The sequence below is a fragment of the Pristiophorus japonicus genome, unplaced genomic scaffold (genome assembly GCF_044704955.1).
Source record: "Pristiophorus japonicus isolate sPriJap1 unplaced genomic scaffold, sPriJap1.hap1 HAP1_SCAFFOLD_512, whole genome shotgun sequence".
Taxonomy (NCBI): Eukaryota; Metazoa; Chordata; class Chondrichthyes; family Pristiophoridae; genus Pristiophorus; species Pristiophorus japonicus.
Window position 1 is genome coordinate 385,854 of NW_027254418.1, and position 19,753 is coordinate 405,606.

The 19,753-nt window shown below is 46.6% G+C and overlaps 1 protein-coding gene across 11 annotated transcripts in view; it reads left to right on the plus strand.

Annotated features, from left to right (window-relative positions):
* Positions 1-19,395, plus strand: part of LOC139253807 (zinc finger protein 239-like) — a 35,232-nt gene extending 15,837 nt beyond the window's left edge. For all 11 annotated transcript variants that reach the window (XM_070873565.1, XM_070873570.1, XM_070873569.1 and 8 more), the window contains one exon: positions 19,211-19,395. In XM_070873565.1, coding sequence (XP_070729666.1) covers positions 19,211-19,255 — 45 coding nt within the window. In that variant the 3' untranslated portion in view covers positions 19,256-19,395. The remainder of the gene's footprint in view (positions 1-19,210) is intronic.
* Positions 19,396-19,753: the final 358 nt, after the last annotated feature.

Consider the following 19,753-nt stretch of genomic DNA (forward strand, 5'->3'; position numbering starts at 1 on the left):
ATCAAGAAATAGGATCAGTTTGGGTGTGGCTTAGAAACAGCAAGGGCAGAAAACATTGGTGGGAGTTGTTTATAGGCCCCCAAACCATAGTGGTAATGTAAGGCACTGTATAAATCAGGAAATTAGAGGTGCATGTAACAAAGGTAATACAATAATTATGGGGGACTTTAATCTGCATATAGACTGGGCAAACCAAATTTGCAGTAATAGTGTGGAGGACGAATTAATGGAAGGTATACAAGATGGTTTTCTAGATCAGTATTTTGAGGAACCAATGAGAGAACAGGCTATTTTTGATCTAGTAGTGTGCAATAAGAAAGGGTTAATTAATAATGTAGGAAAGTGGCCCTTGGGGAAGAGTAGCCATAACATGATAAAATTTTGCATTAAATTTGAAAGTGATTTAGTTAAACAAAGGAAACTGTGTAGGTATGAGGGGAGAGTTGGATAAGTAGATTGGGAAACTATGTCAAAAGGTATGATGGTAGAAAAGGAATGGCTAGCATTTAAAGAATTAAGTTATAATTTACAACAAACATACATTAATTTAAGGTACAAAAATCCCACAGGAATAGTTATCCAACCGTGGCCAACAAGAGAAGTTAAATATAGTATTAAATGAAAGGAAGATGCTTATAATGTTGCCAAAAAGAGCAGTAAGCCTGGGAAGATTTTAGAATTCAGCAAAGGAGGACCAAGAAATTGATAAAGAAACGGAAACTAGAATATGAGAGTAAACTATCGAGAGACAAAATAACAGACTGCAAAAGCTTCTATAGGTATGTGAAAAGGAAAATATTAGCAAAAGTAAATGTGGGTCCCCTACAGGCTGAGACAGGAGAAATTATAATGGGGAACAAGGAAATGGCAGAGAAATTAAATGCATACTTTGTGTCTGTCTTAATGGAAGAAAGCACAAAAAATTTGCCAGCACTACTGGAGAACCCAGGGTCCAGTGAGAATGAAGAACTGAAAGAAATTAGTATTAGTAAAGAAAAATGGTACTGGAGAAAATAATGAGACTGAAAGCCAATAAATCATTTGGATCTGATGGCCCACATCCGAGGGTATTGAAAAAGTTAGCTATAGAAATAGTGGATGCATTGGTTATCACCTTCCAAAATTCCATAGATTCTACAATGGTTCCTGTGGTTTGGAAGGTGGCAAATGTAACTGGACTATTTAAGAAAGGAGGGAGAAAGAAAACAGGGAACTACAGAGCAGTTAGCCTGACCTCAGTAGTCGGGAAAATGCTCAATTCTATTATAAGGATGTGGTAACAGGCACTCAGAGAAAAATAATAAGATTGGGCAGAGTCAACACTGCTTTATGAAAGGGAAATTATGTTTGACAAATCTGTTGAGACTTTTTTGAGGTTGTAACTAGCAGAATATTTAAGGAGGAATCAGTGGATGTGGTGTATTTAGATTTTCAGAAGGCATTCGATAAGGTGTCACACGAGGTTATTGAACAAAATTAGGGCTCAAGGGATTGGGGGTTAATATACTAGCATGGATTGAGGATTGGTTAATGGACAGAAAACAGAGTAGGAATAAACGGTTAATTTTCAGGTTGGCAGGCTGTAACTGGTCGGGTACTCCAAGGACCTCAGCTATTCACAATATATATCAGTAATTTGGATGAGGGGGCCAAATGTTATACAGTTGGACGTCTCTGGTCCGGCATCCTTGGGACCTGACCGGGCCGGATCAGAGCATTTTCCGGTACTCGGGAGGTCAGCTGCTGACAGCGACCCAGACATGTTCTGTGCATGCATGGGGAGAGAAATGGCGGGGAGGGGAGAGAAGCTGCGAGACAGGGAGAGAGCTCAGCCACGGAGCCGAGAGAGAGACAGAACCACCACCCACGCCGGGACTGATGCTGGACCAAGGATGTTTCCAGACGAAAGAGACCCAGACTGGAGAGTACAACCTGTATATCTACATTTGCTAATGATACAAAGCTAGGTGGGAATACAATTTGTGAGGAGGGTACAAAGAGGCTTCAAGGGGATATCGACAGGCTAAGTTAATGGGCAAGAACATGACAAATGGAATATAGTGGAGAAATATGAAGATATCCAGTTTGGTAGGAAAAATAAAAAAGCAGAGTATTTTTTAAAAGGAGAGGGACCTGGGTACAAAAATCACAAATTTAACATCAATTAACAAGCAATCAATTAAGAGAGCAAATTGTATGTTGGCCTTTATTACAAGATGATTAAAGTATAAGAGGAAAGGCTTCTTACTGCAGTTATATAGGGCCTTGGTGAGACCACACCTAGAGTATTGTGTACAGTTTTGATCTCTTTACCGAAAGACGGATATACTTACCATAGAAGGGGTGCAATGAAGGTTCATCAGACTGTTTCTGGGGGATGGGGGTGATTGTCCTATTAGAGATTGAGTAGACTAGGCCTACATTCTCTACAGTTTAGAAGAATGAGAGGTGATTGCATTGAAACCAGCAAAATTCTTACAGGGTTTGATAGGATAATTGTAGGGAGGATGTTTCCCCAGGCTAGGGAGTCTAGAACCAGGTGTCTTAGTCTCAGAACAAGGGGTCAGCAATTTAGGACTGAGATGAGGAGAAATTTCTTTGCTCAGAAGGTGGTGAATCTTTGGAATTCTCTCTGAGGGCTGTGGATGTTCAGAAGTTATGTATATTCAAGACAGACATCAATATATTTTTGGATATTAAGGGAATCGAGGGATATGGGGATAGTGCAGGAAAATGAAGTTGAGGTAGAAGATCAGCCATGATCTCATTGAAGGCTCAAGGGGTCAAAGGGCCTACTCCTGTTCCTATTTATTATTTTATGATGACAGTAAGTAACAGGATAGGTAAAGCCAAACTGCAGGTGTACAGATACAACCCAGGGGTCAGTCCGCCCAGTGGCCAGAGGACACAGCAGGTTTACAGGTACAAACCCAGGGTCAGTCCACCCAGTGACCAGAGGACACAGCAGGTTTACAGGTACAAACCCAGGGTCAGTCCGCCCAGTGACCAGAGGACACAGCAGGTTTACAGGTACAACCCAGGGGTCAGTCCGCCCAGTAGCCAGAGGACACAGCTGGTGTACAGGTACAAACCCAGGGTCAGTCCGCCTAGTGACCAGAGGACACAGCAGGTTTACAGGTACAACCCAGGGGTCAGTCTGCCCAGTGACCAGAGGACACAGCACGTGTATGGGTAAAAACCCAGGGTCAGTCCGCCCAGTGACCAGAGGACACAGCTGGACATCACGAATTATCCATTCTGCCATCGACATCAGCATTGTGTTGGATCAATTGCTAAAAATGGTTCCTCATTGGTTATCTGCCAGAAATGGAAAACAAAAGCTATACCTGGTTATGAAATAGTCTGTGACTGATTCTGTGGTGAAGTGCAGATCTCCACCCCCATTATATAAAGAGAGCTCGACGTGATGTAACCGAGTACTTTGAACCTCATTGATGCCACAATAGAAACAGTCTGTAATTTATAGAGTGCCAAAATGTGCAAGGAATAAGATCTGGCTATTTCTGTTTCTGTGTTTTCCATCTCTCCTGTCACCTCTCCTCGACACCTCTGCCCCCTTCTCCCTCTCTATCTGTGTGTCTCTTCCTTTGTTTTTTGTTCCTTTTTCTGATCAGCCAGCTCTCTCTGACAGTCATCCACTTTCTACCCATCTGTCCCTCTCTACCTTTCCTCCTTTCTCTCTATGGTCTCTCCCTGGCACGTGGCCCCTATTTCTCTAACACAGCCATACCAGGCCACAGTCCCTCAAAAAGGCAATGTCAGGGCGGTGAGGGATCTTCCAAAAGAAACATAAGCAGGAGTAGGCCATTTGGCCCCTGGAGTCTGCTCCACCATTCAATATGATCATGGCTGATCTGATCTTGGGCTCAGCTCCACTTCCCTGCCCGCCCCCCATAATCTTTTACTCCCTTATTGCTCAAAAATCTGTCTATCTCCGCCTTAAATATATTCAATGACCCAGCCTCCATAGGTCTCTGGTTCAGAGAATTCCACAGATTTACAACCCTCAGAGAAAAAATTTCTCCACATCTCAGTTTTAAATGGGCAGCCCCTTATTCTCAGACTATGTCCCCTAGTTTTAGTTTGCCCTATAAATGTAAATATCCTCTCTGCATCCACCTTGTCAAGCCCCTCACTATCTTATAAGTTTCAATAAGATCACCTCTCATTCTTCTGAACTCCAATGTGTATAGGCCCAACCTACTCAACCTATCATCATAAGTCCGCCCCCTCATCTCTGGAATCGACCTAGTTAACCTTCTCTGAATAGCCTTCAATGCAAGTATACCCTTCCTTAAATACGGAGACCAAAACTGTACAGAGTGCTCCAGGTGTGGCCTCACCAATACCCTGTAAAGTTGTAGCAGGACTTCTCTGCTTTTATACTCTATCCCTCTTGAAATAAAGGCCAACATTCCATTTGCCTTCCTGATTACTTGCTCTACCTGCATACTAACTTTTTGTGTTTCATGCATAAGAACTCCCAGGTCTCTGTACTGCAGCACTTTGCAATTTTTCTCAGTTTAAATTATAATTGCTTTTCTATTATTTCTGCCAAAGTGGATAACCTCACATTTTTCTACTTTATACTCCAGCTGCCAAATTTTTGCCCACTCACTTAGCCTGTCTATATCACTTTGCAGATTTTTTGTGTCCTCCTCACAATTTGCTTTCCCACCCATCTTTGTATCATCAGCAAACTTGGCTACATTACACTCTGTCCCTTCATCCAAGTCATTAATATAGATTGTAAATAGTTGAGGACCCAGCACCGATCCCTGCAGAACACCACGAGTCACTGTTTGCCAATCCTCTATCCATGCTAATTATATTACCCCCAACCCCGTGAGCTTTTATCTTGTGCAGTAACTTTTTATGTGGCACCTTATCGAATACCTTCTGGAAATCTAAATACACCACATCCACTGATTCTCCCTTATCCACCCTGCTCGTTACATCCTCAAAGAACTCCAGCAAATTTTTCAAACATGATTACCTTTGCCATGCTCCTCCTTTGCTGTATGGGAAATCGGGGACGCTTCCAGTGTCCCTGACTACGATGTGTGCAGGAAGTATGTCCAGCTGCAGCTCCTGACAGACCGCATTGCGGCACTGGAGCTGCACATGGATTCACTCTGGAGCATCCGCGATGCTGAGGATGTCATGAATAGCATGTTGAGTGAGTTGGTCACACCGCAGGTAAAGGTTACACAGGCAGATAGGAAATGGGTGACCAGCTGGAAGAGCAGTGGAAGGAAGGTAGGTAGTGCAGGGATCCCCTGCGGTCATCCCCCTCCAAAACAGATATACCATTTTGGGTACTGTTGGGGGGCTCATCAGGGGAAGGTAGCAGCAGCCAAGTTCATGGCACCATGGGTGGCTATGCTGCACAGGAGGGCAAGAAAAAGAGTAGGAGAGCTATAGTGGTAGGGGAATAGATAGGTGTTTCTGCGGCCACAATCGAGACTCCAGGATGGTATGTTGCCTCCCTGGTGCAAGGGTCAAAGATGTCTTGGAGCGGCTGCAGGGCATTCTGGAGGGGGAGGGTGAACAGCCAGTTGTCGTGGTGCATATAGGTACCAACGATATAGGTAAAAAACGGGATGAGGTCCTACAAGCTGAATTTAGGGAGCTAGGAGTTAAATTTTAAAAGTAGGACCTCGAAGGTAGCAATCTCAGGATTGCTACCGGTGCCACGTGCTCGTCAGAGTAGGAATTACAGGATAGTTAAGATGAATACGTGGCTTGAGGAATGGTGCAAGAGGGAGTGATTCAAATTCCTGGGACATTGGAACTGGTTCTGGGGGAGGTGGGACCAGTGCAAACCGGACGGTCTGCACCTGGGCAGGACCGGGACTAATGTCCTAGGGGGAGTGTTTGCTCAGGCTGTTGGGGAGGGTTTAAACTAATATGTTAGAGGGATGGCAATCTATGCAGGAAGACAGAGGGGAGTAAAATGGGGGCAGAACCAAAAGGTAGAAAGGAGAAAAGGAAAAGTGGAGGGCAGAGAAATCAATGGCAAAAATCAAAAAGGGCCACATTACAACATAATTCTAAAAGGACAAAGAGTGTTTTTAAAAAAAACAAGCCTGAAGGCTCTGTGTCTCAATGTGAGGAGCATTCGTAATAAGGTGGCTGAATTAACTGCGCAGATGGCTGTTAACGGATATGATGTAATTGGAATTACGGAGACGAGGCTCCAGGGTGACCAAGGCTGGGAACTCAACATCCAGGGGTATTCAATATTGAGGAAGGATAGACAGAAAGGAAAAGGAGGTAGAAACATAGAAAATAGGTGCAGGAATAGGCCAATCGGCCTTTCTAGCCTGCACCGCCATTCAATGAGTTCATGGCTGAACATGCAACTTCAGTACCCCATTCCTGCTTTCTCACCATACCCCTTGATCCCCTTAGTAGTAAGGACTACATCTAACTCTTTTTTGAATATATTTAGTGAATTGGCCTCAACAACTTTCTGTGGTAGAGAATTCCATGGGTTCACCACTCTCTGGGTGAAGAAGTTCCTCCTCATCTCGATCTTAAATGGTTTACCCCTTCTCCTTAGACTGTGACCCCTGGTTCTGGACTTCCCCAACATTGGAAACATTTTTCCTGCATCTAATCTGTCTAAACCCATCAGAATTTTAAACGTTTCTATGAGGTCCCCTCTCATTCTTCTGAACTCCAGTGAATACAAGCCCTGTTGATCCAGTCTTTCTTGATAGGTCAGTCCTGCCATCCCGGGAATCAGTCTGGTGAACCTTCGCTGCACTCCCTCAATAGCAAGAATGTCCTTCCTCAGGTTAGGAGACCAAAACTGTACACAATACTCCAGGTGTGGCCTCACCAATGCCCTGTAGCAACACCTCCCTGCCCCTGTACTCAAATCCCCTCGCTATGAAGGCCAACATGCCATTTACTTTCTTAACCGCCTGCTGTACCTGCATGCCAACCTTCAATGACTGATGTACCATGACACCCAGGTCTTGTTGCACCTCCCCTTTTCCTAATCTGTCACCATTCAGATAATAGTCTGTCTCTCTGTTTTTACCACCAATGTGGATAACCTCACATTTATCCACATTATACTTCATCTGCCATGCATTTGCCCACTCACCTAACCTATCCAAGTCGCTCTGCAGCCTCACGGCATCCTCCTCGCAGCTCACACTGCCACCTAACTTAGTGTCATCCGCAAATTTGGAGCTCCTACATTTAATCCCCTCGTCTAAATCATTAATGTACAGTGTAAACAGCTGGGGTCCCAGCACAGAACCTTGCGGTACCCCACTAGTCACCGCCTGCCATTCTGAAAAGTACCCATTTACTCCTACTCTTTGCTTCCTGTCTGACAACCAGTTCTCAATCCATGTCATCACACTACCCCCAATCCCATGTGCTTTAACTTTGCACATTAATCTTTTGTGTGGGACCTTGTCGAAAGCCTTCTGAAAGTCCAAATATACCACATCAACTGGTTCTCCCTTGTCCTCAAAAAATTCTCGAAGATTTGTTAAGCATGATTTCCCTTTCACAAATCCATGTTGACTTGGACCTATCATGTCACCTCTTTCCAAATGCGCTGCTATGACATCCTTAATAATTGATTCCATCATCTTGCCCACTACCGATGTCAGGCTTACCGGTCTATAATTCCCTGTTTCCTCACTCCCTCCTTTTTTAAAAAGTAGGGTTACATTGGCTACCCTCCACTCGATAGGAACTGATCCAGAGTCAATGAAATGTTGGAAAATGACTGTCAATGTATCCGCTATTTCCAAGGCCACCTCCTTAAGTACTCTGGGATGCAGTCCATCAGGCCCTGGGGATTTATCGGCCTTCAATCTCATTAATTTCCCCAACACAATTTCCCGACTAATAAGGATTTCCCTCAGTTCCTCCTCCTTACTAGACCCTCTGACCCCTCTTATATCCGGAAGGTTGTTAGTGTCCTCCTTAGTGAGTACCGAACCAAAGTACTTGTTCAATTGGTCCGCCATTTCTTTGTTCCCCGTTATGACTTCCCCTGATTCTGACTGCAGGGGTCCTTTTTCTCTTTACTAACCTTTTTCTCTTTACATATCTATAGAAACTTTTGCAATCCGTCTTAATGTTCCCTGCAAGCTTCTTCTCGTACTCCATTTTCCCTGCCCTAATCAAACCCTTTGTTCTCCTCTGCTGAGTTCTAAATTTCTCCCAGTCTCCGGGTTCACTGCTATTTCTGGCGAATTTGTATGCCACTTCCTTGGCTTTAATACTATCCCTGATTTCCCTTGATAGCCACGGTTGATCCACCTTCCCTTTTTTATTTTTACGACAGACAGGAATGTACAATTGTTGTAGTTCATCCATGAAGTCTCTAAATGTCTGCCATTGCCCATCCACAGTCAACCCCTTAAGTAACATTCGCCAATCAATCCTTGCTAATTCACACCTCAAACCTTCAAAGTTACCCTTCTTTAAGTTCTGGACCATGGTCTCTGAATTAACTGTTTCAATCTCCATCCTAATGCAGAATTCCACCATATTACGGTCACTCTTCCCCAAGGGGCCTTGCACAACGGTATTGCTAATTAATTCTCTCTCATTACACAACACCCAGTCTAAGATGGCCTCCCCTCTCGTTGGTTCCTCGACATATTGGTCTAGAAAACCATCCCTTATGCACTCCAGGAAATCCTCCTCCACCGTATTGCTTCCAGTTTGGTTAGCCCAATCTATATGCATATTAAAGTCACCCATTATAACTGCTGCACCCTTATTGCATGCACCCCTAATTTCCTGTTTGATGCCCTCCCCAACATTACCACTACTGTTTGGAGATCTGTACACAACTCCCACTAACGTTTTTTGCCCTTTGGTGTTCTGCAGTTCTACCCATATAGATTCCACATCATCCAAGCTAATGTCCATTCTAACTATTGCATTAATCTCTTCTTTAACCAGCAATGCTACCCCACCTCCTTTTCCTTTTATTCTATCCTTCCTGAATGTTGAATACCCCTGGATGTTGAGTTCCCAGCCCTGATCATCGTGGAACCACGTCTCCGTAATCCCAATCACATCATATTTGTTAACATCTATTTGCACAGTTAATTCATCCACCTTATTACGGATACTCCTTGCATTAAGACACAAAGCCTTCAGGCTTGTTTTTTTAACACCCTTTTTCCTTTTAGAATTTTGCTGTACAGTGGCCCTTTTTGTTTTTTGTCTTGTGTTTCTCTGCCTTCCACGTTTCCTCATCTCCTTTCTGTCTTTTGCTTTTGTCTCCTTTTTGTTTCCCTCTGTCTCCCTGCATTGATTCCCATCCCCCTGCCATATTAGTTTAACTCCTCCCCAACAGCACTAGCAAACACTCCCCCTAGGACATTGGTTCCGGTCCTGCCCAGGTGCAGACCGTCTGCTTTGTACTGGTCCCACCTCCCCCAGAACCGGTTCCAATGCCCCAGGAATTTGAATCCCTCCCTGCTGCACCACTGCTCAAGCCATGTATTTATCTGCGCTATCCTGCGATTCCTATTCTGACTAGCACGTGGCACTGGTAGCAAACCCGAGATTACTACTTTTGAGGTCCTACTTTTTAATTTAGCTCCTAGCTCCTTAAATTCGTTTCGTCGGACCTCATCCCTTTTTTTTTACCTATGTCGTTGGTACCAATGTGCACCATGACAACTGGCTGTTCTCCCTCCTTTTTTCGAATGTCCTGCACCCGCTCAGTGACATCCTTGACCCTTGCACCAGGGAGGCAACATACCATCCTGGAGTCTCGGTTGCGGCCGCAGAAACGCATCTTTTCCCCTTACAATTGAATCCCCTATCACTATCGCTCTCCCACTCTTCTTCCTCCCCTCCTGTTCAACAGAGCCAGCCACGATGCCATGAATTTGGCTGCTGCTGCCCTCCCCTGATGAGTCATCCCCCTCAACAGTACTCAAAGCAGTGTATCTGTTTTGCAGGGGGATGACCACAGGGGACCCCTGCACTACCTTCCTTGCACTGTTCTTCCTGCTGGTCTTCCATTCCCTATCTGGCTGTGGACCCTTCACCCGCGGTAAGACCAACTCGCTACATGTGCTACTCACGTCATTCTCAGCATCGTGGATGCTCCAGAGCGAATTCACCCTCAGCTCCAACTCCGCAACGCGGTCCGTCAGGAGCTGGAGGCAGACACACTTCCCGCACACGTAGTTGTCAGGAACACTGGAGTCGTCCCTGAGTTCCCACATGGTACAGGAGGAGCATAACACACGGCCGAGCTGTCCTGTCATGATTTAACCCTTAGATAGGCAACAATGCTAAAGTTTACTTACTGTTATAGAAGAGAAAAAAGAAAAACTACTCACCAATCACCAGCCAATCACTTACCCCCTTGGCTGTGACATCACCTTTCTGTTTCTTTCTACTTCTTTTTTTGCCTTCTCCCTGTAGCTGCACAAGTACGCCTCTCGCTGCCGCTGGGCCTCTTATAGGCCTCCGACCCCGGACTCACGCCTCACCAACTGCCACCGCCTCTCGCTGCCGCTGGGCCTTTTATAGGCCTCCGACCCCGGACTCGCACCTCACCAACTGCCGACGCCTCTCGTTGCCGCTGGGCCTTTTATAGGCCTCCGACCCCGGACTCGCGCCTCACTAACTGCCGCCGAATCTCGTGGGGTAGCGTTGCTGGTTAAAGAGTAGATTAATACAATAGAATAAGGAAGAACATTAGCTTGGATGATTTGGAATCTATAATGGGTAGAGCTGTGGAACACCAAAGGGCAGAAAACGCTAGTGGGAGTTGTGTATGGACCACCAAATGTAATAGTGAGGTTGGGGATGGCATCAAACAGGAAATTAGGGATGTGTGCAATAAAGATACAGCAGTTATCATGGGTGACTTTAATCTACATATGGATTGGGCTAACTAAACTGGTAGCAATATGGTGGAGGAGGATTCCCTGGAGTGTATAAGGGATGGTTTTCTAGACCAATATATCAAGAGCCAACTAGAGAGCTGGCCATCCTGGACTGGGTGATGTGTAATGTGTAAAGAGACGGTCTGTGTATGGAGATGTAAAACAAGGAAACGGTGTCTGTGTGTGATAGAGACACAGCCATGTGGTCACAGTCAGAACAATGCACAGATATCCTGGTTATGGTTTGAGCAGGGTTAGATCATGAATGTAGTAAACATAAATATCACCAGTGTAGCCGCAGCTTGTTAGAACAGACCTGGGGAGCAGAGAGCTCTGAATTCACTGTATTATCCCCGTTCTCCAGATCAGGTAACTATACTGTCTGTATTTTGCAGTGCTGTTTATAACATCAGTAAAAGACAATCTATTATGAGCTTGATTATCTTGTGTCTGAAACCACAAGATTAAATATTTAGAGACAATAAGATGAACAAGTAAACACATCATGGCCCAATACTCCAGCTTTTTATTCAGAGGGGAAAATTGTTTATCTAACTCCTCGAGTGGACAGAATAAAGAAAGATCCAAACTCTAAAAGCCCCTCGATGCATTTGTAAATATCTTTCAAATTCTGACATATCAATTGTCAGTATACGATCCATTCAAGTCAATGGAAGACGAGAGAGAAGTTGGGGTGAGGAGGTTGGAGAGTAGGAGTGAATGAGGAGTTGGGGTGAAGGGTTCACTGCTCATGAATAGACTGTTGAACTATAATGGGGTTTGTTTTCTCTTTGCAATGTTTTGAGTTGTGTGTTTAACTGAAGTCAGACACAGAGCTGCAGTTACTCGCGGGCACTGGGCTGTTTCTAGTGAATGAATGTGGAAAGTGTTAGTGGGGAATAGATTTGTGTGGGATCATTCTGTGCTGAACACATTGCTGGGCTGCGAGTTTTTTATTCGATCATGGGATGTGGGTGTCACTGGCAAGGCCAGCATTTATTGCTCATCATTAATTGCCCTTGAGAAGATGGTGGTAAGCCACCTTCATGAACCGCTGCAGTCCATGTGGTGAAGGTACTCCCACAGTGCTGTTAGGGAGGGAGTTCCAGGAATTTGACCCAGCGACAATCAAGGAATGGCAATATACTTCCAAATCAGGATGGTGTATGACTTAGAGGGGAACGTGGAGGTGGTGGTGTTCCCACGTGCTTGCTGCCCTTGTCCTTCTAGGTGGTAGAGTTCGCGGGTTTGGGCGGTGCTACTGAAGAAGCCTTGGCGAGTTGCTGCAGTGTATCTTGTAGATGGTACACACTGCAGCCACGTTGCGCCGGTGGTGGAGGGAGTGGATGTTTAAAGTGGTGGATGGGGTGTCAATCAAGCGGGCTGCTTTGTCCTGGATGGTGTTGAGCTTCATTCATCCAGGCAAGTGGAGAGAATTCCATCACACTCCTGACTTATGCCTTGTAGACGATGGAGAGGCTTTGGGGAGTCAGGTGAGACACTCACTGCAGAATACCCAGCCTCTGACCTGCTCTTGTTGTCACAGTATTTATGTGGCTGATCCAGTTAAGTTTCTGGTCAATGGTGACCCCCAGGATGTTAATGGTAGAGGATTCGGCGAGGGTAATGCCATTGAATGTTAAGTGGCGGTGGTTAGACTCTCGCTTGTTGGAGATAGTCATTGCCTGGCACTTGTGTGACACAAATTTTATTTGCCACTTATCAGCCCAAGCCTGAATGTTGTCCAGGTCTTGCTGTATGCGGGCATGGACTGCTCCATTATCTGAGGAGTTGCGAATGGAACTGAACACTGTGCAGTCATCAGCAAACATCCCCACTTCTGACCTTATGATGGAAGGAAGGTCATTGATGAAACAACTGATGATGGTTGGGCCTAGGACACTGCCCTGAGGAACTCCTGCAGCGATGTCCTGGGGCTGTGATGATTGACCTCCAACCATCACAACCATCTTCCTTCATACTAGGTATGACTCCAGCCAGTGGAAAATGTTTCCCCCGATTCCCATTGACTTCAGTTTTACACGGGCTCCTTGATGTCACACTCGGTCAAATGCCTTGATGTCGAGGGCAGTCACTCTCACCTCACCTTTGGAATTCAGCTCTTTTGTCCATGTTTGGACCAAGGCTGTAATGAGGTCTGGAACTGAGTGGTCTTGGCAGAACCCAAACTGGGTATCATTGAGCAGGTTGTTGCTGAGTAAGTGCTGCTTGATAGAACTGTTGACACCTTCCATCACTTTGCTGATGATTGAGAGTAGACTGATGGGGCGGTAACTGGCTGGATTGGATTTGTCCTTTTTGTGGACCAGACATACCTGAGCAGTTTTCTATATGTTGGGTAAATGCCAGTGTTGTAGCTGTACTGGAAAAGCTTGGCTAGAGTTGCAGCTCGTTCTGGAGCACGTCTTCAACACAACAGCCGGGATGTTGTCGGGGCCCATAACCTTTGCTGTATCAGTGCATTCAGCCTTTTCTTGATATCGTGGTGAATCGAATTGGCTGAAGACTGGCTTCTGTGATGGTGGGGACCTCAGGAGGAAGCCGATATGGACCACTTTACACTTCTGGTTGAAGATGGTTGTAAACACTTCAGCCTTTTTTCTTTTGCACTTATTTGCTAGGCTCCACCATCATTGAGGATGGGGATATTCATGGAGCCTCCTCCTCCCATTAACTGTTTAATGGACCACCACCATTCACGACTGGATGTGGCAGGACTAGAGCTTTTATCTGATCCGATGGTTATGGGATTGCTTAGCCTTGTCTATAGTATGCTGCTTCTGCTTTTTAGCATGCATGTAGTCCTGTGTTGCAGTTTCCCCAGGTTGGCACCTTATTTTCAGGTGTGCCTGGTGCTGTTCCTGGCATGCTCTTCTACACTCTTCATTGAACCAGGATTGGTCCCCAGGCTTGATAGTAATGGTAGAGTGAGGGATATGCCGGGCCTTGAGGTTACAGATTGTGATGGAATACAATTCTGCTGCTGCTGATGGCCCACAGCGCCTCATGGATGCCCAGTTTTGAACTGCTAGATATGTTTTGCATCTATCCCATTTAGCACGGTGGTAGTGCCACACAACACAATGGAGGGTGTCCTCCGTATCAAGACGGGACTTCATCTCCACAATGACTCTGCAGTGGTCGCTGCTACCAGTGCTGTCATGGACAGATGCATCTGCAACAAGTAGATTGGTAAGGATGACATCAAGTAGGTTTTTCCTCTCGAGTTGGTTCTCACCATCTGCTGCAGGCCCAGTCGAGCAGTTATGTCCTTCAGGACTCGGTCAGCAGTGGTGCTACCGAGCCACTCGATGATGGACATTGAAGTCCCTCACCCAGAGTACATTCTGTGACCTTGCTGCTCTCAGTGCCTCTTCCACATGGTGTTCAACATGGAGGAGTACTGATTCATCAGCTGAGGGAGGGCGGTAGGTGGTAATCAGCAGGATAGTTCCTTATCCATGCTTGACCTGAAGCCATGAGACTTCATGGGGTCCGGAGTTTTATCTATTACTGATGTCAAACTGATGGGCCTATAGCTACCCGGGTCTGCATTGTCACCTTTTTTAAAAATGGGGACTACATTAGTCTCCTTCCAATCTGTAGGAACCATTCCAGAGTGCAGTAAGCAATTAAAAATACAGGCAAGTACCGATAATTAATCCTTGCCCGTCAGCTTGGTCCACTTGAACCCAGATCACTTCAGCTGTGCCTAATGAGGCAATATCAAGTCTCTCTAGCTGTTCGATTCTCACTGATTGAAATAGCAACCCCAGCTCCCCTTTGATCTACACTATCCTTTCTCAAACCATTGTAGACCTTTAGGTGAATGTCTGCCATCATTGTCATCTAGTCATGTCTCAGAAATACACAATACATCTAAATTCTCCAACACAGCACAGGATTACAATTCTAACAATTTGCTTCCAACACTCCTTGCATTTACATGAAGGCAATTTAAAGGTCTCCCATCTATTTCTTAGTTATTAATTCTTGTTTGCTTCCTAACTGATTTAACGTCATGCTTTGCTTCTATGTAATTTTCACGTAGTAAGGCTAGCTTTGAACTTATCTACACTATCCCCTTGCTGAACTCTGGGATAATTCAGCACCCTCTGCCAACCTTTTAGCTCCCAAGAAGTTAAGATGGAGGTTGTCTCTCCTAAACAACTTACCTTGTCCAGCGAAAACCTCCCAATTATTGATGAAGTGAAGCTGCTTCTTTTTGCAAAGGTCCTGAAGCCAGATGTTGAATCCCAAGGTTTTGGCTATTTCTCTCCATCGATCTGGACATGACTGGTAACGTAGAAACATAGAAAATAAGTGCAGGAGTAGGCCGTTCGGCCCTTCGAGCCTGCACCACCATTCAATAAGATCATGGCTGATCATTCACCTCAGTACCCTTTTCCCCCCTCATAGTCCGGAGACTACTACCCTTGCACCCCTTTGCTGAAGGACATTTATGAGGCTTTTGTAGGAATCCTGCATCACAAATGGACTTCTATCCATGATATCATTAGTTCCAATATGTAAACCTACTAAATATCTTGGCACTCACCTTTCATTAGTTCTTCCACACGGTGCTGGAGATCAGTTACCTTGGTCTCTGGAAAACAGAAGACTGCTCTTGACAGAGCCTTACCTCTACATAGGCTGCTGTCTGTGTGCCTGATGGTGGAGTCCCCAATGAGGATTGCCCATTGCCTCTTGCTCTTGCTCTGGCTGTTCAAACAATGTCCTCTTGAACTTTTCAACCTTCCTCTTACCTTTTCCAAGATGCTGATATTAGGATTGAGGTTCGGTATCACTGGTGCTGACCTCACTGCCTGTCGTGTTCTCCAAATCACAAAGCGGGGCATACCGGTTTGAAGTAATGAGAGAATCCAAAGAAACTGTCCCTTTAAACAGGCACAGAGACTATGTGAAACTAAGAAAGAAGCATTATTGGCCAACTAAAAGTAAACCAGATGCTGGGGCCTGTAAGTAGCGCTCCACCAGCCGACATCCGACTGAAACCCGACTGCTATCGTCATCAGTGCCAGGCGCAGGACCAGGGGGCGAGGGACAATTTTTGTTCCGGGGCACTGTTCATGGTGATGACGTCAGCATCACGGAGCACAGCAGAGCGGGGTGCAACGTCTTACCGTTGCTGCAAAACTCCCGGCAAATTTAGCGGAAAGCGCTGTTCTCACTGCGCCCAGTCGCAAACTCATTTGCATCCCATTTCACCAGCTGGGAGTGTTAATGGGAGATACAAAGTAGCAAAATTTCACCCCCTCTCCCTTTAAACAGGCACAGAGACACTGCAAATTTAAACAAACGCAGATACACTTCCCCTTTAAACATGTACAGAGACACTGCCCATTTAAACAGGCACAGGGACACTGCACCTTTGTGAGTCTCAGAGACACTGCCCCTTTAAACCATCCCAGGGATACTGTCTCTTTAAAAACAGGCAGTGACACCCTCAAAGCCTCCTTGAACAAGTGCATCATCATCATCATCATCATCATAGGCAGTCCCTCGAAATCGAGAAAGATTTGCTTCCACTCTAAAAGTGAGTTCTTAGATGACGGAACAGTCTAATATGGGTATTACAGTCTCTGTCACAGGTGGGACAGACAATCGTTGAAGGAATGGGTGGGTGGGACTGGTTTGCCGCACGTTCTTTCCGCTGCCCGAGTTTGTTTTCTGCATGCTCTAGGTGACGAGACTCGAAGTGCTCAGCACCCTCCCGGATGCACTGCCTCCACTTAGGATGGTCTTTGGCCAGAGACTCCCAGGTGTTGGTGGGGATGTTCCATTTTATCATGGAGGCTTTGAGGGTGTCCTTGAAACGCTTCCTCTGCCCACCTGGGGCTCGCTTGCCATGTAGGAGTTCCGAGTAGAGCGCTTGCTTTGGGAGTCTTGTCAGGCATGCGAACGATGTGGCCCGCCCAGCAGAGCTGGTCAAGTGTAATCAGTGCTTCGATGCTGGGGATGTTGGCCTGATCGAGGACGCTAACGTTGGTGCGTCTGTCCTCCCAGGGGATTTGTAGGATCTTGTGGAGACATCGTTGGTGGTAATTCTCCAGCGATTTGAGCTGTCTACTGTATATGGTCCACGTCTCAGGTATCACTGGCCCTGTAGACTATGAGCTTGGTGGCAGATTTGAGGGCATGATCTTCGAACACTCTTTTCCTCAGGCGCCCGAAGGCTGCGCTGATGCACTGGAGGCGGTGTTGAATCTCGTCGTCGATGTCTGCCCTTGCTAATAATAGGCTCCGAGGTTTAGGCAATGGTCCACCGTAGATCTTGATGACTGGGAGAGCAGTGGTGTGTTGTGGGGTCAGCTTGGTGGAGGACCTTTGTCTAACGGATGTTTAGTGTCAGGCCGATGCTTTCTTACGCCTCAGTGAAGATGTTGACTATGACTTGGAGTTCAGTCTCTGAATGTGTGCCGACGCAGAACAAGTGCAACATCCCCAGTGACACCTGGGAATCCCTGGCCTAAGTGGAGGAAAAGCATCCGGGAAGGCGCTAAGCACCTCGAGTCTCTTCGCCGGGAGCAAGCTGAAGCCAAGAGGCGACAGTGACACCCGTTCCTTCAACCACCATCTGTTCCCACCTGTGAAAGAGACTGTAAGTCACGCATTGGACTCTTCAGTCACCTGAGAATTCATTTTTAATGTGGAAGCAAGTCATCCTCGACTCCGAGGGACTGCCTCAGAAGAGAAGCCCCTGCCCCCTTTAAACAGGCGCAGTGACCCTGCCCCCTCAGGAAGAGCGCGCCCTGTATTGGTCACCCACTGATTGGTACAGTAGCCCCACGCCCCGCCGCTGATTGGCGCAGAGCAGCTGATGCCCCGTGCGACCTCGCCATTGGCTGCGGGCTGAGTGGCGGCGGCGCGCGAGAGAGCGGTTGGCTGGCGGGCTCCGCTCGCGGCCCGGATGTTCGGAGAGCCGTTGTGGAGATTGCCGCGCGGACTGTCTCACTCAGTGACTCCGCGGGGGGCGGCGGTAGGAGCGGCCAGGCCCAGGCTCTGTGCGGGCTATCTCTCACTGACACCGCGGGGTAGGGGCGGCCCAGGCTCCGTGCGGCCTCACACACTCACTGACGCCGCGGGCGGCGAGGTTTGGGTCGTCGGTGGGTGGCGGTTGCAGGATAGCTTCGGGCGGCGACGGGCCTTGGTTACTGGTGGGTGGAGAGTGAGATGGCGGTTTGTCGGGGGGAGTGCGGCCCCCATCTTTGGCAGCGCGGGGAGCGAGAGGGACGAGGCGTTTCTTGACGTCATAATTTGTCCCGCTGCAGGGCAGGGAGCATGCGTGGCGGCCATCTTAGTGCAGGGAGGCCCTCAGGTACAGGATGGTGACCAGTGACATGAATATATAAGAAATAGGAGCCGGAATAGGCCATTTGGTCCCTGGAGCCTGCTCCGCTACTCAATAAGATGATGGCTGCAGCATCTGGAGTGGTTCTCCTTGGAGCAGTGAAGGTGCAGGGCAGGTTTAAAAGAGGTGGTCACAATCAGGAAGGCTTTAGATTGAGTCAGGGAACAGAGTAGTTCTGCTCACCCAATCAGATAATGGAAGAAGCCCATTTGGCCCGTCGAGCCCGTGCCAGCTCCCAACTGGTCCCACACTTCCACCCTTTCCCCCGAGTTTGCAAATGTTTTTCTTTCAGATTCCTTTTTGGAAGCTGTGATTGAGTCTGCCTCCACCACCCTTTCAGGCCGTGCATTCCAGATCCTAACCACTCGCTGCGTACAAAAGTTTTTCTTGCATCGCCTTTGGTTCATTTGCCACTCACCTTAAAGCTCTCCTCCTCAGTTTCTCTACCCTAGCCTGACCCCTCATGATTTTGAACACCTCTATCCAATCTCCTCTTAACCTTTTCTGCTCCAAGGAGAACAGCTCCAGTTTCTTTAGTCTACCCACGTAACTGATATCCCTCATCTCGTGAATCATTCTTGTAAATCTTTTCTGCACCCACTAAAACCTTCACATTCTAATGTGCAGTGCCTAGAATTGGATACAATACTCCAGTTGAGGCCGAACCAGTGTTTTATAAAGGTTCATCATAACCTCCTTGCTTTTGTACTCTGATGCCCAGGATCCCGTAAGCTTTTTTAATTGCTTTCTCAACCAATCTTGTCACCTTCAGAGATTTGTGCACATATACCCGCAGGTCTCACTGTTCATGCACCCCCTTTAGGATTATACCCTTTAGTTTATATTGCCTCTCTTCGTTCATTTAATCATGCTTCTCCAATTTTATTTCTTAACTCAGATTCATGGCCTCAATTTCTTTCTTTCTCTGAGCCCCTCAACTTAATCTGGCAGCATAATGTTGGCGAGTGGTGATTGATTGCCCTGGGAACTAACAGGAAGAGAGCTCAGAAGCCGGAGGGCCCAGGGAGCAAAATGTTCTGCAACCAGTCGTGGTGCTTGAGGGTTGGATCATGAGTCGGCCAGTCAGGTGAGTCAGTGTGAATCTCTATTAAACTATTTATTTTTAAAAAGTTAGATCGCAATTTCTTAACAAAACAGTTTAACATTTGTCAGTATTTTGGGTCCCTGGAGTTCCTTTAGTGCCAAGTGAACTTAGGTATTTAAAGGTCATTCAATTCCCTCTTTCCATGTTGCTGTTAGTTAAATGTACAGTGATTGATTTCCCCTTATTATGCATTTGTAGTAGTTAAAGTAACATCCTTCCTGTTGGTACTGCGTCACATTCTGTGCTGGGCGAGATGGCTGGTGGCATCAGCCTTTAAAATTGTCATCCTCTTGTTCAAATCTCTCCAGGGTCTCGCCCCTCCCTATCTCTGCAACC